This window comes from Chaetodon auriga, chromosome 13, assembly GCF_051107435.1.
Source record: "Chaetodon auriga isolate fChaAug3 chromosome 13, fChaAug3.hap1, whole genome shotgun sequence".
In the NCBI taxonomy this organism is placed as follows: domain Eukaryota; kingdom Metazoa; phylum Chordata; class Actinopteri; order Chaetodontiformes; family Chaetodontidae; genus Chaetodon; species Chaetodon auriga.
The window spans coordinates 21,914,997-21,934,325 of NC_135086.1; the positions used below are offsets into that span (position 1 = coordinate 21,914,997).

General features: G+C 41.7%; 1 protein-coding gene across 1 annotated transcript in view; it reads left to right on the top strand.

The window, feature by feature from the left end:
* gdap2 (ganglioside induced differentiation associated protein 2) overlaps positions 1 to 19,329 on the top strand; it is a 30,336-nt gene that overhangs the window by 2,044 nt on the left and 8,963 nt on the right. The window contains exons 3-13 of the mRNA XM_076747253.1: positions 3,405 to 3,544; positions 4,204 to 4,357; positions 5,144 to 5,232; positions 6,113 to 6,189; positions 6,608 to 6,767; positions 9,439 to 9,589; positions 10,063 to 10,139; positions 11,652 to 11,728; positions 12,558 to 12,697; positions 17,963 to 18,017; positions 18,806 to 18,949. Of these exons, the coding sequence (XP_076603368.1) occupies positions 3,405 to 3,544; positions 4,204 to 4,357; positions 5,144 to 5,232; positions 6,113 to 6,189; positions 6,608 to 6,767; positions 9,439 to 9,589; positions 10,063 to 10,139; positions 11,652 to 11,728; positions 12,558 to 12,697; positions 17,963 to 18,017; positions 18,806 to 18,949 (1,264 nt within the window). The remainder of the gene's footprint in view (positions 1 to 3,404; positions 3,545 to 4,203; positions 4,358 to 5,143; positions 5,233 to 6,112; positions 6,190 to 6,607; positions 6,768 to 9,438; positions 9,590 to 10,062; positions 10,140 to 11,651; positions 11,729 to 12,557; positions 12,698 to 17,962; positions 18,018 to 18,805; positions 18,950 to 19,329) is intronic.

Consider the following 19,329-nt stretch of genomic DNA (forward strand, 5'->3'; position numbering starts at 1 on the left):
AGCATTCACCAAAACTTGAGCTCCAATGTTTCCACCAAAATGTTCCAAATACCTACACACACTGGAAAACAGGGTTTGACCAGTGTGTTGGTAAGCCCAAACATGGAGCTGCTATCAGTTATTTTGGATGTCTGACATGATGAAGTTCTTTCCACACCACAGCTATGGAGACACAGATCTTTGAATAATTTATACATTTATTCAACCATTAAGATGTGCTTTCATTGAAAGGCTCAATCTCCCTCACAGTTACTCTCACTCTAATCTCACACACTTGTGGATGTGTTGCTGTGTCTTAAGATGACACTTAGATGTATCTTGTAGAGTTCTAGTAAGACTTTAGTCCTTTAAACACAGGTACCCTCAGAATGAAACCTGATAAGTGCACACTCTACAGATGGTCAGTTTAATGTGTGAACAAATCACTCATCCCAATCACTGGAAAACCAGATTTTCACCCATCACACTTTATTTTCCTGTGAAATGACCAATCCATGACAAAAGTGGGCTGTTTTTGGGCCGATCACTAAGATCTTTCCAAGCCAAATCACTGCTCATGTTTACATGAGTTTTTATTTGTTGTCCTGGGATCAGACGTCCCATCCAGCTGTCAATTTAAGACATTTTGCAGCATCTGGAACAGACTCAAAGTGAGGAAAGAGGAAAATCTGTCAAACAGTGCCTCCACAATGTGAACTCTATTGAACTCCGTATTGCTTTCTTTCAATGAGTAACTGCAGTGAAAGGTTATCGTGCTGTGGATCGAACGGGCTCGGAGAACTTGTGGTGACTGAAGCGTGATGTTTCAGTGAAGCGGGATTCTTTTCCTTGACCCAAGTACACCTCAGATGAAGCCATAGATCCTCTTTTCATATGAAGAAGTGTGTCAGTTCACCAGGTTTGTGGGTATTTGCGTAGTAGCTGCAAGTCAAAAGCAACTGGATTTCTTAGCTCTCTGTATTTCAGTCTTGAAGCCTAATGTTTACTAAATTAGCATCACGCTGGGGCCACGCTCTTTAAATGTACTTGTGCTTTCATTACATTAGAGCAATATTCTCAGCCCACTTAAAGTCCTGATTTCTCTCTCTGAAATGTTGGTTTATGGTGTCAGCGCAGTGAACTCATTTTCTAAATCATTGCTTTGTATTTTAAAACGTGAATCATGTGTTCCACTCGATTCAGCCTGTTTATAGAAGATTCATTTCTTCTAGAATAGAACAATCAAGATTTGGCTTTAACTTTTCACTGATTAGACTGATTCATGCAGCTTGCATGAAAGGCTGTGGCAGAGTTAGTGTGTTATGAAGGAAAATACTATAAATACTACAGCCTTCACCAGAGCAAACATCAGAATTTTGACAGTTTGCTGAAGACAAAAGACACAGCACTGTCCAGTAACAGTATTATCACATGTGACTTACATCCCACACACTCATCAGGTATTCGTTGCAGTTTTGTGTCTGCAGCGTGAATGCTGCCTGTGTCGCTCCACATCCTCGCCCCAACCAGTTCAGAGTCCAGCTCACCTTATAAATCCTCTTTGTGGAGGAACACATGACCATCTGCAGCGTGACTTGGCAGCGACTTCTCAGTGAGAGCCTTGTTGTTATAGTGGCGCTGCCCTGCTTCATCAGGAGCGAGCACATTCCTGCTGCACTAACACGACCAGAGCTCCAGGAACAGAGCAGTGGTACCTTTGAGCTTGTGACCAAAAGGAATTGAATTTTATGAAACCTGCTCCTCAGATTAACAGTATAGGGCAGAAGTTAACATACACTCAGGTTGTTAAAACTCAGCTTAGAAATGGGTTTTCCAAATGGAGAATGACTCCAAGCATACTTCCAACGTTCATGGAAAAATGGCTTTGAGTGGTGAAGTCCTGACCTCAATCCAACACAGAATTTTTTTTACAAAGGTGTACAGAAACTCCTGACTTCAGCTGTCCCATGCAACCCATGGAGGGGTCCTGACCCCGTGGTTGAGAACCAGTTATTAAGAGGATGATGGTGGAAAGCTGAAACAGGTTTGATTAAGTGTTGCTGCCTTCAAAAAGTCTGGTTTTCATTTTTACTCCAGTTAATAAAAGTATGTTAGAAACCTTAATTTCATCATAGATGTAAGATACAGTAATATCCTCCATATGTAGTTTTGGTAAAAAACAAAACAAACAAACAAAAAAAAACTATCCCACACACAGAGATCAGTCACTGTGTAATTAGGTGACATTGCCACAAACTTGTATCATGATATTACAGGGAGTTTTTGCAGTTATACCAATTAATGAATTTAATACAAATGATGAATTGTGTTATTGATGTACTACTTTATTAAACAGCTTGTCAGTGACTTGGCTTCCAGGCTTCTGCTGTTACCGTCTTCTTAAATCCTCTCACTGCTTACATTTGACCATGCATTGTTGTAGATCTGACCCATTACAACCAAACCACTGCCGCACTATGTCGCTCCCTTTTTTTGGAACCAGCGCCTTCACAGCAGAACTGGCAGCAGTGTTACTTTCACTTTCGGACGGGCTCGCTGCTGCTGTAGGTGTGACATAAACACGTCAACATGTCACAATGTTCAGTGATTAAAATTGATGCCACTGTTGTCGTGAACAGCTCGATATGGCACACCCCTCATTGTGACTCATACACAAGCTTGCAAAGATTTATGATCAATGTTTCTATTGATGCAATCTAGTGTATATGAAACTGATTTTCTGGCCAATTACTTAAACATTTCTAACCTAAAGATTTAGTCAGATGAAGATAAAACTCAGTAAAACAAAATCTGAGAGGCTGCGACTGCCGACAAACTTACCTAAGAGGGATTATGTGAACATAAAACTCTTCCTTCTCGGCCCTGCAGGCAGAACATGTCCTGTGACCAAATGCTTTCAACACAAGCAGTTCCTCATTGTCCTTTCCAGATAAACCCTGCATGGCTTCAGAGTGAAGAAATGACTTAACTGCAGCAATGAAAGAAGCATTTTACTTTGGCTAAATGGCTCAATCTTGAAGGTCGTTTTGATGAATGTGTGTGTACTAATGGTTATGTGTGAGCTTGTAATCACTTTCCCATTGTTTGGAGGTAAGATGGAGCTTGGAGTGAGCCTTGTGCTGATGTTTGAGGATTCACTGCAGTAAATGCTAGTTGCAAGTAGGTATAAAAGCGATTTAGACAATGATTACTAGAGAAATTTGACTGCAGATCAGTAGCAATATAACACGAGGAACCTCAGAAAAAGTGGTACAACCAAAGTATGACAAAAAAATTATTTGGTGTTTGAGATTTGTGTAAAACAAAGAGTGAAATAAAATCCAAAAGACAGCTGTTATTAGTAGACAGATAACATGCCTGTACACAAATCTGAAATAGACTTTTTGTTTTTCTTTCCACAACAGTGCCGGTGACGTGGCCCTGCTGAACTGCACCTCCATCGTGAACACCAGCAACGAGTCTCTAAATGACAAGAACCCGGTGTCTGACAGGATCCATCAGCTGGCGGGGCCTGAGCTGCGAGACGAGCTGCTCAAACTCAAAGGTAGAGTGGAGGGAAAAGCTGGAAATGTGAGCTCCAACTCCCAAGAAAAGTTTGATTTGAGCCTTTCCTGCTCAGTCACGCTGCAGGCTCGAGTCTGGAGGCCGAAGACATAAATGTCAGTGGGGGAACAGAAGATATGAATGTGAATTCTCTGGTGGTTTTACACAACCAGGCATGTGATGATCAGCTGAATTTAATCTGAAGCGTCAGAACGTTGCACCTCTACAAAGAATCCACAGCTTTTGAGTGAGTGCTGGGATGAAACTGAAATAAAACAGCAGTTTTAAGTGTGCAAAAATGTGTGTTTTTCCACTAACCTCTAGTGGCAGGCATCCAGATAGGTTTGGTTTTATCTATTGAGGTTTTGAGATGTTTGGGTTCTGATACAAACAGGGGAAAAATGTGTTTGTGGTGTTCAAATCATTACAAATGACAGCAGCAAAATCCATTTCCAGCAACAATGGTTACTCTAGATAATCCACAGAGCATACTGTGATTGGGGTTAGCGGCATTGATACATTCTACAAATGCTTAAGCTTGAAGGCAAATATCCCAAAGGGCTGGATTCCAGATAGGTTCTTGTCATCTGAATAACTTGAATACAATCTATCTATTCATACAATACGGTAAATCCATTTTATTTGCATTTTTGTGTGCAGGATGTCGGACAGGGGAGGCAAAGCTGACCAAAGGCTTCAATCTGGCGGCGCGTTTCATCATCCACACAGTGGGACCAAAATACAAAGCCAAGTACAGGACGGCGGCGGAGAGCTCGCTGTACAGCTGCTACAGAAACATCATGCAGCTGGCTGCGTAAGAACCATCACATCAAGCAGTCATCAGTCAGTCAGTTAGCCCATCAGTCCGTCTTTAAGCAGGCGCTGTTAGTGGAATCAAAGACACATTGCACTGCTCACTACTGTGAAACGCATTCATTCCCTGTAGAGTTGAGCTGTGAGAACAGAACACTTAAGCTTTTCTTCTTCTTTCCCGTCAGATATGATTTTGTTTGATAAACATTATTTGCGCCTGGCGGGTGCAAATAAACAATGATTTGATGAAAGCCGCTCGGGGCTTCCCGGTTCTTCTCAAAAAATGCATTGAAAGACTGCAGGAATAAACAGCTTAAACCATCTGTCTTTGGGGTTGATGGTAGAACTGAGACTAGCTGAATATATCAGCTCATTTAAGTGTAAAAAGCTGCCATTCACAAATAAAAGGCACAGGGTTTGCACATCGAGAATGTTCCTCTGCCTCAGACCATACCATGAAAGCTCCTGAAGCCTCTTGCACCAGCTGTGATTTGTTGACTTGACTTTGTTGAATTATGGCTCTCTGTTTAATGCTGAAGGTCTGAGTCTGGTTCAGAAAGTAGTCACAGTGGGCTTTAAGAGTCAGGAAGCAAAAAATCTAAATAAATCCTTCATGTGAAATGTTCTGTTTATTCAGCATTAAATTAGCATATTTCTACACATACAATAGAATAAAAGAATAATGGGAAATGTATTGAAACTAAAATATACAAAGTGTGGGTGCGTCGCTGGTGTGGACTGTAGATGTCGTGTACAGTACGTCACATTGTTTTTCTTGTCGCCTCAGAGAGCAGTCGATGACGTCTGTCGGCCTCTGTGTGGTGAGCACGACCAAAAGAGGTTACCCGCTGGAGGACGCTACACACATCGCTTTCAGTAAGACGTTAACAAAGACACACACACAGCCTTTTATCAGTGAGGTCCAGGCACACACGACCTGTGGCAAAATTCACTGTGATAGCCTTTTATCATGTCATGTTCGGCACGCACACAGTCCCACATGCTCACTGATAATTGTCTTGGAATCAAAATACACACACACATGCACACACACACACACACACAAACACACCAATACTGTTTACACTCAGCAAGTTTTACAGGCAGACGCACTTAATTTATGGCCCCGCACTGCAATTCTTTATGTCTGCCTGACATTCGACTTGAATGACAGGTTCCCGTAAGCACACACGGTGGTCTGATAAGATAAGACAACTAAACCTAAAACATCCATATTTCAGATGCACCTCAGCACATTAGAGGTGATGGATCAGGATGTATAAACAGTAAGCTCAGTGTATAAATAGAGACTGCTTCTTCATAAAGTCTCATTTTTGATCTGGAACATTCTAACCTTCATGAAGGGAGGATATACTGCAGGACTGTATTACACACAGCACACATATACACACATACGCTATTTTGCCAGTTTCCGTAGTATTTGTCCAGGTAATGCTGATCCACCCAAATTCTCATAAGCACTTAATTGTGTATGCCACTTAATAATTGCTAAGTTTCATTATTGTGAAGATTTTTTGAGTTAAATCTGTGAAAATCTGTGTTTTGGACTGTTGTTGCCAGGCAAAGAGAAATTGTTTCTGGTGGGGTTGGAACTTGTAACACACACTTTTCTCTCCTTTTTTGCATTATAGTTGATCAATCAAAATTCCTAATTAATTTAATTGTTAGGTCTGTGGCATGTCTTAGTATGTAAGGTAACACAAGCATGTGTGTGTGTGTCTGTGTGTCTGTACAGGAACAGTGCGCAGGTTCCTGGAGAATCATGGAAACAGCATAGAGGCGGTGGTGTTCACAGTGTCCGACACAGAGGAGGTGTGTATGACTTTAGTCTGAGCCAGGTTAAGCCAGGTAAGAATGAGTGGAACGAGTGAGACTTCATCAGATGGAGATAATGGAGTACACCTTTGGACTGTATTTCCCCTAAAGCATTCATATTACAAACAAAAGTGACAGAAATAGTTGTGTGAAGAATGAGAAAAGAGAGCTAAAGAGAGGTCAAAGTTCAAACCCACTTCACTTCACCTGGCTGCATGAAAAAGTTCCAGTCATTTGGGTTTCAGACAGTGTTGGACCATCTGAAAAGCACCTTGGCTGACACATATTTAGATGCTGGATGTCATGAAAGACTGAACCCACGTGTAATTATTTAAGATCAGTCTTCTTACGCTGCTGTGCTGTCTCATATGTCTGTATGTATATTTTTATACTGACATATGTGTGTGTTTTTCAGTCGGTGTACAAGAAGTTACTGCCTCTGTACTACCCTCGCTCTGAGGAAGAGGAGAAGGCCTGCCTGCCTCTCATCCCAGCTGACATTGGCAACTCTGAGGGTGAACCGGTCGTCCCAGAGAGACAGATCCGCATCACCGAGAAACCAGGCACTCTGGAAGGTACACAAGCCTTTTATGGCCATGTGCTTCACGTTTCATGTCAGCAATCTACTTCAACTGGTTGATTTTTAATTTTGGAGTCCGACTCTTCTCGTGCCAGTAAAAAATAACCCAAGGTCAATTGATGTGCCTTCATGGCTGTTTGAGTCAGCAAAATAAACACACACAGACACAATTTAATATTTGAGTCCTTTCCATTTCTGTCCTCGCTCATCTCACACTGAGGAAAAGGAGCCGTCTGTTGTTTTTTTTCCCCTCTGCTTTAATTTTGACTTAAGACAGATGAGGGCTTTTATTTCAGTTTGAGGAACTTCAAAGTTAACTGAGGTGTCAGCTACACAATAAAGACAGAGCTCTTGTTTTGATAGATTAATACGGTGAAGCTTTTTCTGCTTACAGCGTTTCTGCTTTCAATTTAGGAAAAATTCAAACAAAGTGACCTTTAGCTTTGATCTGTGAGGACAGTCTATTCTCTCTCTCTCTGGGTTGAGAGTTAACCAGCTGGTCAGCTAGTCACTCAATCCATCAGTCTGCCAGGTATTGAGTCAGTCAAACATTTGGCTAAGTATCCATTCAACCGCCCATCAGTCAGCCTGTCAATTCACCAGCGAATCAGTCAACAAACCGCACAGTCAGTCAGCCACTCGGCCATTTGGGACACCAGTCGGTCACCCGTCCAGTGGCAATATCAACCAGTCAATCAGTCAAACCAGCAGCCAAAACATCAAATATAGCCCAAGATGAAGACAAGAATTCATTTGCGATGAGGACGTGTTCGGGCTCAGTGAGCCAGTCAGAGCGCATGGAAGAGCAGTGTAGCACAGTATTCTGTAAGCGGGTCAGTGGACCATCTGGCTTCCTGGATCCTTTAGCCCACACTAGCACTCTCTGGCTCATTCAGTGAGCCGTACCTTACTGGAGGATGTTTTCCACAGACTATCATCTGCATATTACAAAGCCCTTCAGTCTGCGACCGGCATGCCCGATTAACACAGAGCAGGTGTTTTTTGGTTGGCTCGTAGGTTGTTTTAGGACACAGTGTTTTTATTTGTCTCCAAATTAAACTCCAGTCTTTTTGAGAACAAGACATTTTTGCTATTAGTTCTGTTCAGCCAGAGCAGCGATGCAAGATGTTTTATAGATTTTTTAGGAAAGAAATAAATGGTAAAAATGAACCAGAGTCTGTACCATCAAACAGGCTAAAGTACAGAGAGTGCTTTTCTGTCGTCTTTATGAGCTTCAGAGGAGAACATGTTTTCAGTGCTCAAATCTTAATCAGAACATTGGATGTGAAGTTCATTTCAGACGGATGCTAGCTGACGTTGAATGATGCCCTCTTCTCTCAGATGTCTGCTCATGTGACAGGACAAAGGGGAGGGATCTGGCCATTAGCGAAGTCATCAGCTCAGTCCACACTGGAGTCAGCCACCGTAGGCATCCTAGAACAATACAGGCCCACCGCGATTCTCCCAAAACCTCCCGATTACCACTCCTCCACTCTCTTTAATCAGAGGGTATACAGTAGAGATCTGACAGGAAACGAGGGGACAGAGAGAGATGGGGAGAGGCTCACACTGGGAATGTTACATTGACACGGTCAGCCTCTTAAACCCTCCGGCTACTCATACGCTCCTAAATGATAGTTAGAAATGTTCAACATGTCAGTAACAAACAAGAGAAGGTCTATCCGGTAGAGTTCTGGAGGCTCAGTGTGGCCCTTAACTTACTGCTATATCTTGACTTTTATTTGTCCTCCATCTATATCTACAGTGAGACAGAGACAACACATATGACAGTAGCTGACTCTGTTGTATTGAAAATAAGCCATTTTAACTATTGGAAACTTCAGTTCAAACTCCTGTTAGTCCTTAAATCTTCATATAAACTGTATTTTGTATGACCTCTTAAATTTAGCAGCCTAATCTTAATGCTTGCATATTGTCTAAATGTTAGTTTCTGGTGAAGAGCATTGTGAAAGAAACACCAGCCCATGTGTTAGGAAGTGTTTGTGGTTTCTGCGTTGAGCCGGTTGCCTCCACTGACCTCCAGTTCAATGTCTGCTGGGGCAACGCTTCAAAGGGGAGAGATGTGGCTTAGGGGTGTTGATCCAAAGCAAGCAGGGCGCCTGCGAGTGAAACCCAATAACAACAAGCTGATGTATACATGCTGACAGACGTGCACATGTCCATTTGGATGTAGATAAAATGCGTGGGCATGCATAGGACCGTACATGTGGTTGTAGAATAACAAGCAGAGAAGCGGAGTCTCAGTTCTGTCTTCTGAGTTTATGACCTCACTGGCAGATGTTTCACAAACACATTAATAAGTGTGAAATAAAATAAAGACAAGCAAGCAAGCACTCCTTTGCAAATAATACGTGGAAATGGGGGAAAAATGATCGTATCAAAGCAAAGCCAGATCCAGGATCATTTACTGCTTTCATTCTGTCGGAACTATATTTAGGCTCTCATTTGTGTGTGTGTGTGTCGCATGTGGGAGCATGAATGTGTTTCACTGAATATGCCTCAGAGCTGAATATGCTGCAGTATCTGTCCTATGTGCAATTATCTTTACCATAATTCATACATATGCTACCACAACCATAATGTATCCATTATAACTTGTGAAGTAAATAACAAGTTGTTATCTATTTGTTTGCTTGTTTACGCAGATGATTCTGAAGAGGATTCTTTGGAGTCAGATCTGGGTCAGGTGGGGAATCACGCTTTCGCCCGGATGGAGGGTGATGTGGACAAACAGAGGAAACAGATCCTACAGGGCCAGATGTCAGAGGCAGCCATGCAAAAACAACACCAGAGGAAGTAAGAGTCCAACCAAAACGCCAGCTTTGATGCCATTTATTCAGTGGTTGACTGTAGGGACACACAGGGAACATGGGGAGAAATCACAGGTGTGACACCACCGTTTGCAGAGCAGTGTGCCTTTAGAGGAAGTTTTGGCTGAAAGTTGAATTTCTAAATGAAAACGTTTATTTTGTCATCATACTTACTATTTACAGCCATTTGAGCTGCACAATGATTTTACTGCATGAACTGTGCATGTCTACGAGTCACACCACAGATTATTCACAGATCTCACACATTATAATCACTAACCCACATGGAGCCTTCTTGCCTTTAAATTTGACAAGACAAACTTTTATTTTTTTCTGTTGTTACATGATAGGGACGTTTCTGGAGAGGCAGCGGTCCAATGTGTATTATGCTGTGTGTTGCAGCCATGTAGCCAGGAACCATAAATTAAAGCCATTTGTGTGTGTGTTTACCTCCTGCAGTTACAATCGCTGGCTGTGCCGTGCGAGGGCAGAGGATCTGTCAGACATCGCTGCACTGAAAGCCTTATATCAGACTGGTATGTGTTAATGTGTGTGAGAGACCGAGTGGATCCTCGAATATCTCAGTGTGACTGTGTCACTGCTGTAATACATTAAAACAAAACAGAACCAAAAGGCTGTTTTTCCAAGTGTGATGTGTGTGTGTGTGTGTGTGTGTGTGTGTTGGGTGATCTTCTTTCTTTCCCCTCTGGTGGCCTACAGTTATCTTTTTTCCGCGTTTCAGCTTTTATAAAGCGCAGTTCAATCTCATTACCAGTAGGAGGCAGTGTTATTATACAGTTTAGCCCCATTGTCATTTGATTCGGTTGGGGGGGGTCACAGGCCCATGTGCCCGTCACCTCTGATTTAGGTTGAAAACCTAAAACAAAAAAAAGAAAGAAAGCTTAGAGTAAAATGCTTTTCTGAAAGCTGATCTCTGTTCCCTCTTGTCTTATAATGATGCTCGTGACTAGACCTTCTAAAGCAGTACATCTCCTGCCTTCACTTGACAAAAAAATAATATGCAAATATTTTTAAAGAGGCAACGTCACAGGACACAGGATTAGTTTTCTATTTTCATATCAGATGACACAAGTTGATTACCACTTTTGGTTCAAGATCATTATTTCAAGTGTCTGCGCAAAACATGTCAATGTTAAGTTTATCTCTCATTTCAGTTGTAAGAAATACAGTTAAACTGATGTTTCTGTAGAAGACCAGTGGAAAACAGACAAAGCACAAAAGCAACAAGACAAACACAAAAACATCTCAAGTGTAAAGGTGCAGGAAGACCTGAGTGTATTCAACTGAAGTGCATATAGAAAAAAGATGATGTGAAAAGCTATAGTCGATGGAGCCTCTAAGTACGCTGACACACTGCTGGGTTTTACAGGAAGAAAGTGTGTGTGCTTTTCAAGGCCGTGCTACAGGAATGAAAAGATTACATTCTATTCTAGAAAAAACAGCGACTTGGGTCCATTGGACAGGGAGAACATGCATGAAAATGATTTAACAAAACGCAGCCTCACAAACATTTCACATGCACAAGATACTCAATTTAGAATCAAACAAAGCAGACTATATATATATATATACATATGTGTATTTACATAATTATATATACACATATATATGTGTGTATGTACATAATTATATACACACACGCACACATATATAGTAATTGGTCTAAATATTCAAATCCTCACATTTGAGAGGCCGCAATTATAATTGACACTGCTTCCCTTTTTTTTTAGAAAACAAACATTTGATTTATGAAAACTAAACAGAACATTGTCACCACAAGCCATGATCACCATGATCGTGGCTGAAAAGAAGAAGAAAGGAGCAGCAGCTTCAGAAAGTCGCACAGCTTCAACATGAAATCCAGTGAAGAAGATGTAACAGCCTCTTTGTTGAACTGAGAAATGATGTTTGGAGCTTTTAGCACTGAAACACGGCAACAATGAAGGCTGTGCAGTTACTAAGCTCATCAGCAGTCATAGTTCATGTGCCTGTGTGTGTTTGACCTTTGATATCGTGCGTGTCCCCAGGTGTGGATATGTGTGGCAGGACAGTGATGGTTCTGGTCGGACGAAACATCCCAGTGACCCTTATTGACATCGAAAAGGTAAAAAAACAAAGTAGTGGTTTAAAGATAAGCAGTCAGATTTTGCTTCATCTGTGAGCTCATTTTCATCTCGTTCGTCTTTATATTAAAAGTGGGCTGATGTATTCGGGAGAAAGATTGTTCATATTGCCACCTCCTCTTCTTCACACTGCCACTACTTATTAGCAAACTGGATTACAACAAATATCTCCTCAGTCTGCTAGCTGTCTGTTCTCTGTACAGACTCTGTAAACGGGAAACCAACAAAGTGGCTCAGATCGAGCCACACAACTGTTCCAGCCAATCAGCAACAGGTGGCGTTCATGCTCGTGCACAGGTTAACAGAAGGGGAGATGGGGGGAGTGAGAGGGACACGAAATCTGGCGTGCTAGCTACATTGTGAAGAAGGAGAGATGGCAATATCAGCAATCCTTCTCCAGATTGACTTAGTCCACCTTTAATCTGAGTCGTGTGGTTGTTTGCATGTCTACGTGTTTGCATGTGTTTTGCATGCGTGTGCCTCTCTTTCAGTAGATGTATTTCGAGTGTGTGTGTGCGTGCGTGCCTGCGTGTTTGTCCTCTCATGTGTCCATGTGCAAACTGTGCAAATGAGTTTTTTTGTGTGTGTATCCATGTTTGTGTTGCTTAATATCTGCTGCACAGAAATACTGTGAATATAAATATTCAGATCTTTTGTCATTGTATATTAAAATTTAGCACCACCTACCAGAAATACTAAAACTTGACATAGAAGAAAATCAAAGTTTACTTGTGTATTGAAAGAAATAGTGGAGAATCCAGGACTGTAAACGTGTATGCTCACTGATTCAGTCTGTGTCTGTGTGTGCAGGCCCTGCTCTACTTCATCCATGTGATGGACCACATCACAGTGAAAGAATATGTGATGGTTTACTTCCACACCCTGACCGGCGAGCACAACCACCTTGACTCCGACTTCCTCAAGAACCTCTACGACATTGTTGATGTCAAGTCAGTCTGACATTTTACACTACTTATTCTGCTGAGCCTGTAACTGCTATTATGAGTAACTTCCTGTTGGAGCGGTGCATCAGTGAGGCAGAAAGTCAGATGATCACCATCTAAACCTTACGCCAAATGCATGCTGGGATATGTTGCATTTCATAGACATTTGATTCAAAGGTTTTTACACTTTCCAGTTGTTGGATTGGTCAGTTAACACACGTGAGGTGCTTTGATCCAAAATGAGATTTCCTTGAAGTCAAATAGAAGGCTACTTAGATTAGACCTTGACTTAGTTCCCATTGTTTTGCTCTTTCTCCCTCCATTTACTCTTATCCTTCTGCCACACACAGTGGTTGAATAAGAAAACTGTGCAGCTGTCATGGCTTTAACCTCCCACCCACCCAGGGGCATGACTTTAATGTTCTGTGCTGTATGTTCTGGTTTGAAGTCGTTTGGCTAACTCTGCTGGCCAGCTATGTCTTCGCTCTTTAATACCCAGAACTGCATATCAGACATAAAGCATGAAGTTTTTTTTGTTTTTTTTTTTGAGTAATGAGTCTCCAGATGGAGCAAAGGTCTGACAGCCCTGACAGCTCCCTGGCATTTTGTTGTTTCTCCCTTTAAAGTAATAAGACTACGTCTAACCACGTGTAATATCGTAATAAAATGTAAAAGTGCAATTATCTCTTGCCGCGTCAGTGACAAATCTATAGCTGGATATGATAATGTTTGCAAAATGCAACATCTTCTGTGAGGCTTGGCTGTCGTTTGACCTTCCTTTGGCCTTCCTTTGGCTCTGGTCCCCCTCTGACTAATCTGCCATCTGCAAGTTCAGATACATTGTTCATGCTACAGTATGACACCGCCAAGGTTACAGTGTTTGGACTTTTGGAAAAGCAAAACGAGCTGTGAAACGTTTTTGTTGCACTGCGAGTTTTGGAAATCTGGCGGCCATATTTGGAACAGGAAACCCAAAGTTGGGAGTGTGTTCTGGGGCTGATGTATTGGCTGTGACTCAGCATTAATCAGAGGGTTCAAAGTTTTGAAAGTGAATCTTTGTTCTGAACTAGCTCTGGACAGGCCTTTCATAGGAATCACTTACAACGCTAATTATTACACATTATAATGGCTTGTGAAAGATATTCCTACTTACAGTATCTTAAGAACAACATATGGATGATCATTTGTCACAGAGACAGATGCTGTCCAGAAGTCACACCTGCGTCCAAATTGGTGATTCTATTGAGGAACTTCTAAGATGTCATTTTTTCTTCAAGGTTCTGAATGAGCTGTGTCATCACATACAGAGTATTATCACATCTCTCACTCTACACATCAGCACCAGCCTAACACTGCACGTCTGCAGCACAGCAGGCTCTGTGATGGATCCACTGTTTTAACAGTCTGTGCAGCCAAGCATTGTTTGACCCTACTTTTAATTTTAGTCAAGGGCATGAAATTTTCAAAGATGCACAAGGTGTTTAAAATGAAGCCTGAGATATCCAGTTTGATTGAATGGTGCAGTCATGAAAAAGTGGCATCTTAGGTTTTAGAGGACATCTCACAGGGCAGGAAACAAGCAGCCAGATAGTCAGACTGGTTTAAACAAACCCTGACGTTCAGGGTTGGAAGAGCAAACAAAAGTGAGTTACTAGCCAAGTAGTCTGTTGTGAACATCCATCACAGTTCACAGAGCAATGTCCTCGCTTTCATCTACACACAGCGCAGACATTTGTCCTGTGCAATGAGGTTTAGATAAGCTGACTGAAAACTACCAGAATTTGATTTGAATAGTAACAGTTACTACTTAAGGTCAAAGTTGGAGGAAAAACTCCAGGACTCAAACGGTTAATTCAACTTTTCTGGTTCTAGTGTGTTTCTAGTTTTTAGTAACCACAAAGAACAACACTTCCCGTGTTTGTGGGAAACTCCATGCAGTCATTATGCTCCTTTCAACCCTCGTGTTTCTCTGTTCATCACATTTTCTGACTGGTTATTCAGCTGGTTTCACCACACCTCTCTTGACCCGTTTCTGTCTGGAAAATCCAGTCAAACCGTTAAGACTTGTCGAAGACAATAACGCGTTAGAATATATTTCTGATGTTTGCTCTTCATTTCACATGACAAATGTGTCAAAGTCTGTCTATAAAACACTGTCAGATGTGCCCAAAGGCTGTCATAAAGTTGTGCTGTTTACTTGATATATTTCAGTCACAAGTGAGCGGAAAAGAACATAAAACAAAATGCCCCACTGATACCTTGAATATGAATGAAGACTTCATTCAGCTTCCTCTTTCATTGGAACAGGGAAACCCAATTCAGTCATAAACAATACCCATGACTGCTTTAGTACACTTTGCTAGTACAGAGTTGCAGGCCAGGGTGTTTTGTTAATCACCTTAAAATGTCAAGGTTATTTAAAGTTCAGCAAGTTATCTGCCAACTTTTAGCTTTGCCCCATGAACCCTTTTTGTGAGAACACTGAAGAAGGATGGGGTGGGGTGGAGGAGTACCATAACCCCAAGTAACATTCGGCAAATTAATAAAATTAGACAAATCAGCTAAAACTACATCAGAGGAAGTGGAGACGAAAAGTTAGTGGGAGAGAGGGCATGTGTGGCGTGAGAGCGTGAGATCGGTGTCAGCAGCCCTGACAAAAGGCACCTTACAACATCATGGGGTCAGGCGGTCCCGGTGGAAACTAAACCCTTTCCTCTGGCACTTGTTGTGCTTGTTATAATCTGCAGGGCAGGCAGCACAAAATTCTTTGTGTTTCAGACCATTTTTAGGGATTGCATGCCATATGAAGACAACTTTCATCTGTAAATGTTGATAAAGACTTACAGTTTCTACTTAACCCCAGTGCCTTTGTCAGGACGTGTGACTAATTCTGAAGAAATGTTTCTCAGTTTCCCTTCTCAAGCAGTTACTGCTCTTTTGACTTAACGAGGCAGTGTCTATCTACTCAGGCAAATGGAACCACTAACCCTGGCCCGGCATGTCCAGCATGTTCAACCCAGTGAGCTATTGATTTGCTGCAGATGCATTTTGGCTCCAGACAACCTAACCAGCAGACTAAAGCCAAACATGAACACAAAAGTTTCCAAAACTGTCTGGCTATGTGGGGAGATGTTGATTACTTTCTCTAGGAGACAGATGGGCTTGTGAGGTTGGTCATTATTTTTGTCCCCTCAAGGTCTGGTACTGGACCAGAGCAGAATCCCCACGTCATGGTTTAGTACTCTTAATTCCCCTCTGAGTTAGTTTGTCAAGTTTCCTCCTCTTGGCCAACTGTTTTGTGTTATATGAACAGATGCAGCTTACCCCGGCCAGACCACCACTATGTGTGTGTGTGTGTGTGTGTGTGTGTGTGTGTGTGTGTGTGGCATTACAAAGCGAACTGCTGCAAATGTGGCGGGTTATCGTCTGTGTACTTCCATAAACTGGACAGCCAAGTCTAAACTACCACTGCTGAGTCGATTATGGATGACCTTTCTATAAAAGTTAATCAGTAACTGAAATTTGAAAGTAACTGCTGAGGTTTGTTTAGTGATCAGTTTGTAATTACGATTTAGGTTCATTTAGTTTTGTTGATTTCAGAGATCCACCCTGAGGGTCTTGGGGTTTTGGAGCTGCCACGGCTTCACTGTCACAGAAATTAGTGATTGATGACCGGCAGCCTCATCTTTAAAACAAGGAAGCTGAGACCGTGCTCCCAGTTACTGTAATAGGGAATCACCACTTTAACAGGCTCATACTGGGTTGGTGCAGGATTGCATCTCTGCTTTTTGCCAATGGTGTGGTTTTCTTGTTTCATTGGACCGTGACCTCCAGCACACACTGGGGAGGTTTGCAGCCGAGGGTGAAGTGGTTGGGATGAGAGTTAGCACCTCCAGTTCTGAGTTCATTGCCAGTTAATGTTGGATTGTTCCCTCCTGGTTGGGACTGAGTTGCTGTCCCAAGTGAAGGAGTTCAAGTGTCTTGGGGTCCTTTTTTTCAGGAGTGATGGTAAAGTGTGTGAGATTGACAGGCAGATTGGTGCACCATCTGCGTGTTTGGCTTTGTTGATCCAGACGTTCGTGATAAAAAGAGCTTTGTCTGAAGGTGAAGCTCTCAATTTATTCCAATCCTCACCTCTGGTCACGAGCTCGGGGTATGAGATCATGGAGACAATTGACCAAAATGAGTTTCCTTTGCTGGCTGTTTGGGCTCACCCTCCGGGACATGTTTAGTTAAGGTGGTCCTGACATCTGATTAGTTCTGATCAGAGCAGCATAAATACACTGTCCGTTAACCCTTTGCACAATACAGACACTCAAACAAACCCTGACAATTAAGAAACAATGTAAATCCACATTTGAATACAATAGTTGTTATTTTGAGATATCTTGTGTACAATGCTGACAGTCTGATCTGGGGTTGGTGCTAGAGGAAAGGCCAGGAGGAGTGCTTGGATTAATGCTGACATCATGGTGGCACTGAAGGAAAAGTCAGAGTAACATCAAAACCTCCAATGATTAGAAGTAATCATCTGGGGACCATGAATGTGTTTCAGAATTGAAACAAATAGATCAGCACCTGTTAGAAGGATCGTAATGCTGTAACGCTTTGAGCACAAGCCTCTTCCTCACCGACTCGAGATAAACCTCAGTGTGTATGTGCTCATGGTCCTGAAGGAACACGTCACCCAGTGCAACTGTGTGGATCATTTGAGTGTTTTTATAGCACAGATGAGTAAGACACTGTTTGTCCGATAATGTAAAACTAATTTACTCAGAATATCCCTCAGTCAGGGTCAGGTGTGGGGAATTGCTGTGTCATTAAAGCATCATCATCATTAAACAAAAAGTATCCACACCTGTCTGTGCAGACATTGTCCAGACTATTAAATACTGTGCTTATCTACTACACAAAGACCATCATGAGTTTTTCATTAACAAGTACCTTGGCCTTAAGCAGTCTCCACACGCATCTATAGAAGTTGGTGTGCTGCATGAGAAGCTGAAGGGGAGTGGGAGGTCTATGTTGGTGTGTGCGTGTTTGTGTGTGTCCACATAGTAAATGTTTCCATGCTGATGTATGGGCTCTAGCTGATTTTGGACACAGCTCCAGTGACTTCACGCACGTCTTCTCTTTCATACGGTTAATCCTTTTCACTCCATCTTTGTCAAAGTCCTCATTTTCACACAACTCATGTTATATTTAAGGAACAGTGAGTCATTTCTTGCTGTAAAGTATTCTTGCTGAGGTTTCTTATTTTATGTATTGCAGGTTTAAAAAGAATATAAAGGCCTTCTACTTCGTGCATCCAACATTTCGCTCTAAGGTAAAATTTTGCCTTGTCTTAGTAGTAAATGCAGTGTTGCTCATTGTAGTTATGTTGCTTGCACATTTCCATTCATACATTTCATTACATTCATTTCAACTGAATTTGTCACAGTGTTTTGGTTCATGACAGCAGCCAAATGCCTTGTTACACTCATTTCCATTTCACCCCTTTTACCACGTTTCAACCAATCTTTGGTAAAACGTTCACACACATTCGTTTGATTTTTGATATGTAATGCTGTTGCTTCCAACAAAATGTAATTTGTAGAAACGCACATCAGTCCTGTCTGCAACAACAACATGATGATTTTAAATTGCCCGGTGGTATGTGTACACATCAGTTAAATCAACAACAGTTTTTTTTCATTGGACAAAGCCCTAATCTTTCCAAGATGAGGTCCAAAATCAACCTGATTGTCCATTATACAGTGTGTTTTGGATGCAAATCCTGATCCAGATGCAAAATTAAAACTTTTCTTTTATTAAAACAACATACAGTATCTAGAGATACGACTTTTTATTTTTTGCTGATGTTAATTAGTGGAATCACTAATACCATTCCACTATGTTTAGCTCAAATGGCCAAACTTCCCCTTGGGGATCATTAAAAGTTCATTAGACTTAATCTCGTTCTGTTGTTTGCTTTAGAAAATTGTGTTAAGTTTTGTCTCCGTTGGTTATGGCAAGATTAATATCTGGTTACACAAAGCCAAGATCAAATCTAGAGCGGATGGAGTGCTCCTTTCATGTTTCCTCTCTTTCTTCATTTTGACTGGCTCATTCCAGGTCTCAACATGGTTCTTCACCACCTTTAGTGTGTCGGGGATAAAGGACAAGGTTCGCTACCTGGACAACCTGCAGCAGCTCTTCACCTGCATCAAACCCGAGCAGATCGACATCCCTCCCTTTGTCCTGGAGTATGACGCACGGGTAAGCAGCCAAATGAATCCTGAGCACCCACAGATGCACACATGGATGTCATTGGCGCATAATCTTTATCCGTCTCAGTCTTTTCTATGAGTGTATAGTCTATGACTGCTTATGAAAGTGAATTGATTTATTCTTGATATCCTGATAGCCTACATACAGTTGGAGTAGCATACATTTTAATTTGGGATGTGGACTGTCTTTAATACCAGGAAAAATATCCAGTAACTGTGTGGAAAACATCTTGATTTTGAAACAAATTACATTTTTACCCTCTGTTTTAATCTGAGAAGATACATATTGCAGCTTTAAAGAGCTCCAATGTCAAAAAGCCACCAACTTCCTTATAGATATATATTTGAGGGTTTGCGTCTGTGCTCTCT